This window comes from Rattus norvegicus, chromosome 3 (assembly GCF_036323735.1).
Source record: "Rattus norvegicus strain BN/NHsdMcwi chromosome 3, GRCr8, whole genome shotgun sequence".
Lineage (NCBI taxonomy): Eukaryota > Metazoa > Chordata > Mammalia > Rodentia > Muridae > Rattus > Rattus norvegicus.
Window position 1 is genome coordinate 185,471,072 of NC_086021.1, and position 12,078 is coordinate 185,483,149.

At 38.6% G+C, this 12,078-nt stretch overlaps 1 protein-coding gene across 1 annotated transcript; it reads right to left on the minus strand.

Annotated features, from left to right (window-relative positions):
* Positions 1–2,798: 2,798 nt before the first annotated feature.
* On the minus strand, positions 2,799–10,981 carry Zfp931l4 (zinc finger protein 931 like 4). Its single transcript, XM_063285225.1, has 5 exons — positions 10,973–10,981; positions 5,237–5,363; positions 4,976–5,036; positions 3,782–3,852; positions 2,799–3,460 (listed from the first exon to the last, which is right to left on the minus strand). The coding sequence occupies exons 1-5, from the start codon at positions 10,973–10,975 to the stop codon at positions 2,799–2,801; spliced, it is 924 nt and encodes a 307-aa protein (XP_063141295.1). The 5' UTR covers positions 10,976–10,981.
* Positions 10,982–12,078: the final 1,097 nt, after the last annotated feature.

Consider the following 12,078-nt stretch of genomic DNA (forward strand, 5'->3'; position numbering starts at 1 on the left):
CGTTTCTAGTCATGTATATTCAGTCTCCTAGATAGAGGTAAAAGAATCACTTGCTCATACTTCTGTTCCATGGAAACCACATTTTCAAGAAGGTCAAAGTTGTTAACTCATTGTATTTCTTTTGTAAACTTATAATCTACAGGAAACACACTCAGATCTACCTCTAATGGACCAAATAGACTCTGTCCAGGTAAGTATACGAACCTATTATAAATGGTTGGATTCATCTCCTGTGCCCTGGAATTGAGACTCACACGCCACCCCCAACAAAGAAATGTTTCCCAAATATACATAACCTCATGCTTTATCTATAGTGTGTGTGTGCCCACATATTTGTGTGCATATGCATGTGTTCATGTGTGTGTGGGTGTGTGCATGGTTGGGTGCTTATGTGTTTGTGTGTGTGTGTGTGTGTGTGTGTGTGTGTGTGTGTGTGTTTCTGGAATTTGTGAAATTGAGGCATTTACTGCATCTGGAACAGCTTCAGAGAATCAACCCTCAGATGTTCCAATTTCTGTCAGACACAGAGTCTTCTAATGGAAAGTTCCTTATGATCTATCCACAGATATATCGACAGTTCCTAAAGAAGAAGGAAACAGATAGCTCTCGTGACACTGCACCAAATTCCACATATCCATTTTCCTAGGTTTCCTAAAGACATGTCACCCCAAAATAGGCATGAAGTAGCTAAGGATCTCAATCACTCCATATCTTCTGCACCATCACCTATTTGTAATTTTTCTTTTTTAATTAAAACAAAACTGAGGAATAGTAGCATTTTGTCTAAGCTCTGACCCATGTCACCCAACAACAACCAAGTGTGCCTGACTCACTATAAAAGGGGTGGTTGCCCCTCATCTCCTGCTCTCTTGACTTTTTGCCTTCACTCTGTCCTCCTGCCCCTAACACCTGTCTCCCCACGAGACCCCCTTTCTCATGGCTGCCCTCTACTTCTTTGTTCTCTCTCTCTTCCTTTCTCTGCCTCTACTATCCAAAACAATTGGGAACAAGCAAAAGAAACCAGTCCTAAGAACTGACTCATGTCACCAGCCTCCATTTATTAAATGGTGAACCTAAGTTCACCTTCCCATGAGCGGTTGGAGCTGGACACTCCCCAATACTGGACCTCATTCCTTTTTTCATCATTGTTTTTCCTGAAAACATGACTATTCCTTACAATGCCTTCTGCTGTTTATCTTGTGCTGTTCAAAACTTGAGGCGTGCTCCTAACCACCAAACATCAAAAGGACATGATTGTAAGACTGTTACACACATATTCTCTAACAGTTGACTCAGTAAACAACCTAAGGAAAGACCCATCCCTAAATCCTGATGGGTGGGAGAATGTAGCTGTAACTTGGCACAGTTGATTTTGTTTCAAACTTAAAAGCTCTACAGCATTTTTACTCATAGTGCAGAGGCGGGCGGATGGCATGTCACACATTAGGTTCTCAGTATGATTTTTGGCCCTTTTCAAGCAGGATCTTGATTGCAAAACATTTTTGTCATTAATTTTAGTTGATTTTAAGTTGTATTGGATTGCAAGGATCCCATAATACAAAGGCTGACACTCATGGAATTTCTATGTAACATAAATATTTTCAGGATGATGAAAATTAGAGAACTGTGCAACGTGTTCACCATATTGAATACATTCATAAGGGTTCTTTCTCGTGATGAATTAAGACTTGTGAAATTTGACAGGGCTTCACCATGTTAAATGCATTCATAGAGTTTTACTCCACTATGGATTCTTTCATGAGGAACAAGACAATAAAAATGTACAAAGGCTTATACATTTTAAATGAATGCACATGAGTTCTCTACATCACAGTTTATTTTGTGCAACTGAATACAAAAAACATAGAAAGGCTTTACCACATTGTTTACATTTATAAGATTTGACTCCAGAAACTGTTCAGTTACATATTCAAAGACAACTATGTTATGTAAAGGAATTGCTACATTGTTAACATACACTGGATTTCTCTACTGTTTGTGTTATGTGTATTTTTATGACACATGAGACTAATTTTACAAGAAAAGCTTTTACAACTCTGATTACAACCATAGTTTCATTCATGTCTTCTCTACGCATTTGAAGATGATTGCAATGTTCAGGGCTTTATCCCACTGGGGATACTCAGAGGATTTCTACTGCATATGTCTTCATTAATATTCTTGCAGAGTACTATGACTTGTAAATGTATTAGCGCATTTCTTAAATTCACAGTATTTCTCTCCAGAGTGTAATCTTTCAAGTGTCAGGGGATGAATGTTTGGTGCAAAGCCTTTGCCGTATTAGTAACTTTCAGAGGGCTTCTCTCCAGTATGAGTTCTTTGATGTTTTAAAGATGACAGTGATGTAAAAAGACTTTAGGACATTGATTACAGTGATCAAATTTCTCTCCTGAATGTGTCCTTTTCTGTATTTAGAGACCACTGCTTTATTAAGAAAGCTTGATCACATTGCTTAGACTCAAGGTTCTCTCCTGTATGTGATTTTTATGATATTGGAGACCTCTCCTTCCTGCAAAGTCTTTACCTCACTGGTTATATTCATAGGGTTTCTCTCCTGTATGTGTTCTTCAATGTATTTAGAGACCGGGGCTTTGAAAAAACTGTATCACAGTGGTACATTCATAGGGTTTCTCTCCTTTATGTGTGCATCTATATATTTGAAGAACTATGGTATATGAAAAAGCTTTACCAAATTAATTATGTTCATAAAGCTTCTCTCCTGTATGTATTCATTTATGTATTTGAAGAACATTGCTGTAGGAAAGAGCATTACTACATTACATATATTCATAAGGTTTCTCTCCTACATGTGTTCGTTTATGCATTTGGAGATCACTACTTTGTGCAAAGGCTTTACCACATTGATTACATTCATAGGGTTTCCATTCTGTATGTTTTCGTTCATGTATTTGAAGAACATTTCTATGTGAAAAAACTTTACCACATTGAGTACATTCATAGGGTTTCTCTCCTGTATGTGTTCGTTTATGTATTCGGAGACTACTGCTTTGTGCAAAGGCTTTACCACACTGATTACATTCATAGGGTTTCTCTCCTGTATGTGTTCTTCTATGATACTGGAGATCACTGCTTCGTGCAAAGGCTTTACCACATTGAATACATCCATAGGGTTTCTCTCCTGTATGTGTTCTTATATGATACTGGAGACCAGCCCTTGCTGTAAATGCTTTACCACAATGGTTACATTCGTAGGGTTTCTCTCCTGTATGTGTTCGTTTATGTATTTGGAGAACGTTGCTATAAGAAAAAGCTTTACCACAATGGTTACATTCATAGGGTTTCTCTCCTGTATGTGTTCGTTTATGTTTTTGGAGATAACTGCTTTGTACAAAGGCTTTACCACATTCAGTACATTCATAGGGTTTCTCCCCTGTATGTGTTCTTTTATGATATTTCAGATCACTTCTTCGTGCAAAGGCTTTATCACATTGAATACATTCATAGGGTTTCTCTCCTGTATGTGTTCTTATATGATATTGGAGACTACCCCTTCCTGCAAAGGCTTTACCACACTGGTTACATTCATATGGTTTCTCTCCTGTATGTGTTCTTACATGATATTGGAGACCACTAATTCCTGCAAAGGTTTTACCACACTGGTTACATTCATAGGGTTTTGCTCCTGTATGTGTTCGTTTCTGTATTTGGAGATCACTGCTTAGAACAGAAGCCTCACCATATTTCATATATCCAACAGGTTTTTCTCTAATATGAATAATTTCATGCTTTAGGGTATGACATTGATACGCAAAGACTTTACCATGTTGAATCAACTCAGAGGGTTGCTCTCCAGTTCGATGTCTTTTATGCCTGCAAATTAAATTGGCACATGTGAAAGCTTTCTCATTTATTATACTGATGAGTCTTTTTGTCCATAAATTAATTTTACAGTTTGGTTTAATTGAAAACAGTAATCTGACTTATGGTAATACCACTTTAAGTTAATGGTGCTACCCTGCATTATGGGTTTTTGGGTCTTTGAACATAGATGGTACGTGAAGAGCATTGATTCCCTGTCACACATTTGCAACACACTTTTTCCATAAAAGTTTATTCATATATTTGAAGAAAATGGAGGAACTCATAGCTTTACCACACTGATGCTAATCATAAGTTTTGCTATCATTTGAGTGATACTACATTTGGAACGTGAACCATGGCAAACAGAAAAACTTCCACATCCCTAGTACTCATATTGATTTTCACCAATTTGATTATGTTAAGGTACCCAATACTGTTGGAAAACTAATTATTTAAAAACTTATGCTTAGAACGTGTAATCTAAGTGACGATTATTGCATATCTTCTAATTATTCTAGAGTAGAGAGAGATATGTTGCTTCTTTCAATATCCCCCATGTTCACTTGGATTATATCCATTGTGACATAGTACATCCCAATTAAAAGAATAACAAATGAAAGGGTTCCACATAACATTCACACAGTTTGAAAATTTACATCAAGGAGATGTGGTATATCTTCCATAAATCCATTTTGAAAAAATAAATCTGTCCATCTCACTTATCTGAGCAATGTTATTAGAAGTATATGGTGAACCGCAGATTTACTCTGGATTATTTGCTCATGACAAGTTATGGAATAATAAGTATCACCTAATTTATTTGTTTAACATTTACAATAGCCAAGTGGTATGACATTGAAAAGACTGACATGTCTATACCCTGGCTCTACTGGGCTATAATTCAAATAGTAATATGCCTGTTTGACCATTGTTTCTGTATATTTGTAAGTAAAGGAAAGCTTTACAAACACAAATTAGATAATAGACATTGACACACATGGTTGTGTGAGATTCATTTAAAATCCATAATTTAAAGCAGTGTTTCTTTTACAGTATTACATTTCTTTAAACTTGTGGAACATTGTAAATTCCTTCAGAGGCATATACTTATCAATATGAAAATGAAACTTACCTTCCATGACTTCGGGAACTTTGAAAATGCTGTTCAATTGTATGGTCTTCCCAAATGTAGCCTGAAGTGTGGTACCAGAGAAAGTATGTTACATTATTGGATGATATGGAAAATTTAAATTATTAACTTGAGTTAACACTAGAACCATGACTGATTCATTCACCCCATTCTTCCTAATTCTCAACTGAAAATACAAAAACAAATAACAATAACAAAATGTTGCCACTACAATTTAGAAAGTAAAAAAAATGAGTGCATTACCTATAGCAGAGAGATTCTTATATGTCTCCAGCATCACAACTTTGTAAAGCCTCTTCTGAGAAGGGTCCAGCAAAGCCCACTCTTCCTGGGTGAAGTTCACATGCACATCCTCATAGGTCACTACATCCTAAAAGACCCAATATATGAGTACAGAACAAAGCATGGTACTGACAGAGGTGTAAATGTTTACTTCACAATGAATATTTGCTTACTCACCTGAACAACCACATCATATTTTCATATAATAACCAGATAGATAAACTATAAAACCTAAGTTAATATAAGAGCCAATAAATGGTTCCGGGGAACCTGATGCCTCACTATTAATATATTGGGTGTGGAATGATGTAGGGTGATGTCAGACCTTCCAACTTACTGTTCTCAGAGACTTAGTACTCAACAGTGACCTTAGGACTGAAGCTTCCTCTCACCTGTACATGACTTCTGTAATGCAATAGACCATTTCCATCTACCCTTTACTTCTTGACAAATATCTTTGTCTCAGCACCCAAAAATGGGCAGAAACCCCATGCTCAAACTCAGGCCAGGTCTAGAACTCAACAGTCTGTCCAAAGAAATATCATATTATCTGTTGCCCTAGATTCAATTCTCATTGTTGCCCAAAACAGTGCAAACCAATATCAAAAAAAGCTTCTTCTTTCAGTATTCCTGTGACCAGTTCTCATCAAAATACTGAAGGGAAGTTCACCAAGAACAATGTGAGCTTGAGCATTACCTATGTTTGTATGTGTATATAAATTAAATAAACAAAGAATTCAAGACTCCTACAAAAAATAACTAGATGTAAACCCTAAATTATTATATTTCTAACTCTCCAGCCACTATGATCTGTCTGTCTTCCAAAGAGAAAGGGCACATGCTCTAGATCTCTGTCAGTAAATGGAAGAGATCAGAAAGGTGGGTTACAGCCTGACCCCTTGTGATTTCAGGCAAAACTAGCCCCAGTGCAGTCCATACATAAAACAATGTTGAACAATAATTAAACTTCTCTTTCTTGCCACATGGTTTATGTCACATGGAATCTGCCCTATCCACCTACCCAACACTGTGTACCCTTGAGAAATTTCTGCATCTCAGATATTCCAATTATATTCTAGAGTTGAATTTCTGTGAACCATTGTATTGGGACTAGAGGTGAAAGGATTCTCTTGAAGGATGATTACTGTCACCTCTTTTCAAATAATTTCTAAACTACTCATAAAATTAATCCCAGAAAATGAATGTAGAAGGTTCAGAAATTCTATAAACCAAACCTTCAGTTTTTCCCATATCTCTTCCTAAATGCATACAGAAACAAAGTCTGTGTGTACACTCAGGACAATGACTTTTAAGTACCATAAGGTGTCACTGCCATAGATCCAGAACATCTGCCTTCCCTGGGAATCCATACTCTGGAAGGGTTAGAAGCCAGGGCCCAGCTGACCCACAGTCTGAACCATAATCCACTTCAGTCCCGGGTGATCAGACTCAGACAGATCAGCAGATATGCTCTTCCTGGTCTGACAATGGTGACCCCCACAATCACAATGTCCTGGCTTTTGCTCTTATTTATAGCTTGCTACACATGCATCAGTGGAGAATCCTGTAAAGAACCTGCAAGCTACTTCCCACTAGTGCTACTTATTCTTAGGAGAGCAAAGACTCCCTCATAAGCTTGGAAAAACATGTGGGTCTCAGGAGAGTAGCACCTCCTCTACTGGGGTATAACAAAGCAAATGAGTCAAACAATTGAAGCATTCCATTCTCTGCTGTTCTTCCCAACATGTAGTCAGAGCACTAGATTGGATGTCAGGGTGGGAGGCGGGAAGGGGTGAGTGGAAAGGGGGCAGAACACCCTTAGAGAAGTAGGGTGATGGAAGAGGGGATAGGGGGTTTATGGATGGGAAACCGGGAATGGGGATGATATTTGAAATGTAAATGAAAACAATCCAAAATATAGGAAAAAGAACTTTGTTTGCATATTCAGTTAGACTTGCAATATCCAGTGCAGCCATCTCTGCCTCATAATTGGAAAGATTTGCAGTGAAAGTGCAGTCAAGTTCAATCAGGTAAAATTAAAAATTGAAAATGGCTATGAATTTTGAAGCAAGGAGCAGGTAAGGGGAGGTGGGAAAAAATAAGGCATAAAAAGGTATGTACATGACTGTTCTTAGTACGGTGGAATAGAAAGTTTATTATACACAAAAGAGAGAATAAAACCAGAGCCACGGATACCTGGGATAGTCTAGAGTAGACTTTACTATGTACATCGTGGAGAGAGGAACTATGGGTAAAGGAAGAGTCAGACAAAGAGATCAGCATGATTAAGGATACATGAAAAACACCAGTTACCAAAACAGTTGGGTTACATAAGGATTGGCACCTGTGAGAATGGCAAGCCTACCCCTGGGCTAGAGGGTGAGGTAGGCCAGCATATGTGTTAACAGGTAGGCAGTGAGTCTGCTGAGGGAAGCTGACAACTTGTTGTGATTTCATGTGTGAACTAAGACCCACTGCCATTTGTCCCAGGGTCTTAGATTAATAACTGGCCAGAAGGAGAAGAATGAAATGGTTAAATTATACTCTCAAATATTATTTTTGAAAGATAATATACACCTTACTGTCCAGGGTTTTTCAGTGACTAAGTATATGCTCTAGAGGGTACCAAGTAGTACTGACATCTTTTCTCTTGCATTGTATTTTTTCTTTCTTTTTTAAATTATTTATTTATTTATTTATTTATTTACATTTAAAATGCTGTGCTGATTCCTACTTATACTTCTTCAAACCTCCTACCCCATCCCCCATACTCCTTCCTTCTATAAGGGTGCTACCGTACCCTCTCATCTACTAGCACCTAGCTGCACTAGCATTACTCTAGACTTGGGTATCAAGCCTCAAAGAGACCAGAGGCCACCCCTCTCATTGATGACTAATAAGGCAGTCTTCTGTGACAAATGCAGATGGAGCCATGGTTCCCTCTATGTATAGTGTCTGGTTGGTGGTTTAGTCTTTTGGAGCTCTGAAGCGTCTTGCTGGTTATCATCGTTCTTTCTATGCAGTTTCGAAACTCCTTTACCTCCTTTGTTCCTTCATCTCATTCGTCTATTGTGGTCCCTGTGCTCACCCTGATGGTCGATATGTGCATATCTATCTGTTTAGGTCAGGCTGGGGCAAAGCCACTCAGGGAACAACTATGCTAGGTTCTTTGCAGCTAGCACATTTTGGCATCAGTAATAGTATCTGGACTTCATGTCTGAAGATGGGCTAGATCCCTAGATGGGAGAGTCTATGGATGTACTTTCCTATAGTGTCTGATTCATTCTTGCCCCTTGCATTTCCTTTAGAAAGGAGCAACTCTGCAATAATACACTTGAAATGATGGGTGTCCCCAAACCTCAACCCCATGAAATTATTTCCCCTTGGATGGCTATTTCAGCTAATGTTACATTCAATGGGTTCTGGGACTCTTGCTTCTCAGGCATCTGGGATTTTCTACTGGCTCCCCCAGTTCCCCTTCCTCCACTTATATACACCTTCATTCAATTTCCTGACCCTACCATAGCTCTACCCACAACTGATCCTTTCCCCTTCTTCCCCTCTCTTCTGTCTCCCTCACAGGATCCTCACTCCCTCTACCTCCTATGATTATTTTGTGTCCCCTCTTAAATAGGACCGAAGCATGCACACTGTCATCTTCCTACTTCTTGAGCTTCATATAGTCTCTAAGTTTTATCATGGGTTTTCTGAGCTTTTCCCAATATTTACTTATCAGGGAGTACATAACATAAGTCTTCTTTCATTTCTGAGTTACCTCTTTTAGGACGAGATCACTCTGGAAATCAGTCTAGTGGTTCCTCAGAAAACTGGAAATAGTTCTATCAGAGGAACTAGATATACCCAAAAGATGCTCCAACATATAGCAAGAATGCACTCTCCACTCTATTCATAGCAGTCTTATTTCAATATCTAGAAGCTGGACACAACCCGGATGCCCCTCAAGAGAGGGATGGATACAGAAAATATGGTATATTTAAACATGGAGTATTAGTCAGCTATTAAATACAATTACTTCATGCATTGCATATTTTCAAACGGAAAAAAAAACACTGCTATAAGGAAAAGGGACAGCAGTTTGGCTAGATCTTGTGTTTCTTGACCTAGTGTAAATTCAGAAAAGTGGTTTGTAGAAATAAAGTCAGATTTTCATTTAGATTTGTGATTGCCCTGACCTGGGAAACACCCCAAGATGCCCAGTTTGGAATTTTACTGATGGGCTAAAATTAGTTAGAGAATCATGGTTAATGTCAACAATTGCTAAAGTAGAAAGGCCTCATCTTCCTTCTTCCTCTGCCTTTTCTGTGATAGATAATATCAGCTTCAAAGTTGGTCAATGAACTCAGTCCTTACACAGGTCCCTCTTTATTTGTAATCTCTTTACAACTAACACAGAGAGGCTGAGTAACATTCATTCACCTGTACTTTACTTCTCACTACCCACACAGTGCCAACATTAAAAGAAGTTGCAGAACTGTCTTCCTAGAACAGTAGGTGTTCAAAGTCAGCCTTAATTACACTGGCACAAAAAAGGCAAAGCTATAGGAGATGTTGCTCTAATCAGACAATTATGCAATCTCTTTCACAAAATGAATGAAATTTTTGGTTTTTTTTTTTTTGAGGGGGAGGTCTGGGTGGAGGATAGTGGGTTTGAGAGCCTAGTCTTTAAGCACTGAGACATGTATCTTGCCCAAGGATGAAATTTCTTATCACTATGAAAAAATGGAGAATAGGAACAAGAAAGAAATCAGAGCACCTATAAAGCCCTTGGTCCTATGAAGGCTTGTTTCCCCACTGTAGGGTAATGCCTGGGTGTTGAGGTTGGAGTGGATGGGTGGGAATGGGAGCACACTCATGAAAGCCAGGGGATGGGAGAGGAGTTTGGGAGAGAGGGGAAAGGGAATAACATTTGAAATGGATATAAAATATCCAGGAAAAATAAAAGTGTAATAAAAAAGGAGAAAAAATAAATATAATTTTAAAAAGACAGCAGCCAAGTGACTTTTAAAAGAGCAGGAACTAACCTGGTACAGGGAACAGCATTAATAAGATAGTGTTTGATTTTGCTCCTTTATGTAATATTAGTTGATGAGGTCTATAATGTGACTACAGAGAGCTACAGCCAATGTCAAGTGTTTTAATTTTCTGAGGTGACTTAAAGGTGTCAATAAAGATTGTAGATATCTATATAACACAGGCCATAAAATGGGAACTCATTATCCACTGGCTCAAGGTAACCTGCCCAAATTAAACGCCCATCAAATTTGTTAAACTTAATTGTACCCATAAATTAATACACAGTGTGATATTACAAAATCATTTCCCTTGTCTGAATCAGGTCCTTCTCCATAATGGTGACCCCTGCAGCAGACTTTTCTCTGTAATCTACCTATTTTCTGCACCGTTTCTCATGACACTATACATGGTAAACTGTTTTTCCAGTTTTCATCCTGCCATGTATATTTCTACACAAAAGCCCTGCAACAAATGTTTTGTGCAGATTAAGCAGCAATAATAATGCTATTCAGAGGCCACAGACAGGTGAAAGAAAAAAAAATAGGTCCACAAAGGATTTTTCTACCTGTTTCATACCATCGGCTGCTGGGAAGACCCACTACACATCCCTTTTATGCTAAGCAGCTTGCTCCTCCCATTTGTGGGAGATGACTTTGTACTTACCATGTCTGGAGTTCTAAACTTGCCAAGCTCCCCTCACAGAATCTAGCAGAGGCTCTCAGAAAATATCACACAGAAAGATCCTCGTCTAATCAGTTAAAAAACGGAACTCGTGGGTTTGTTAGCCGGAAGAATCGCCTTTTTTTGACTGACAGGCCCATTAGCAGGTTCTGATTGGAAAGTAAATCTTGAATGACAGGAGAACCACCATAAGTAATAGAGGTTGCTAAAAGGACTTACCATCCTGGTTCCACACCTGGGCCAAGCCCTTTTTGATGTGCAGATTTGCAGTTCAGTCCACTAGTGCTTCTCCTCCAATTACTTGTCTGTTCTCCTGCCGAGCCCCTAGGAAGAACTAAGATTCCTGATCCCTGCTGCTCAAATGCATGCTTCTACCATGTATTCACTGCTTTGCAAATTTGGAGCTTGCCGGAGCTCCAGTTATAGCACTACTTAGGTATTTCCTCTTCTTGTTCCAGGGATCAAGCTACCTAGCTTGCATAGTCCAGTCATCAGCTTACAGGGAAGCTCCAAGTCACTCCAGAAGGGGACAGGTGTTCAGAATATTAACAAATAGATATTTTAGAAAACAAAATTTTGTTTTGTGCCTTCAGGCTGGGTCCAGGTAAACCGCTAGTACTTTTGACCTGGTGGTTATTAGAAAAACCTCAGAGAAAATCCGGAAACACATGACAGATGCTGTGAGGCACTCTTGTTATTCAGAATATTGTCCTCACTGGGTAGGGAACACATACATAACAACAACAACAACAACAGCAACAAACACATAGCTATATTAGCAAAGGTTCTTCAGGTTAACAGAGCTGTTAGGATGAAACTCTCTCTATTATGTAGAAATGGATTCATTACAGTGGCTCACAAGCTATGGTTCAACTAGTAGGTCAATGGCTCTCTGGCAATAGAAAGTTGAAGAATCCAGTAATGGCTCAATCCATGTGCCTGAATGTCTCAGCTGGTCTTCAGTATATTCCTGAGTTCTGGAATAAATAGACTGTAATGGCAAAACATTACTTGCTAGCCTAAGGTAGGGCAAGAAGACAAATAGTAAGAGCTACCATTCTAAATGTCCTTTATGCCTGTAGGCTGTC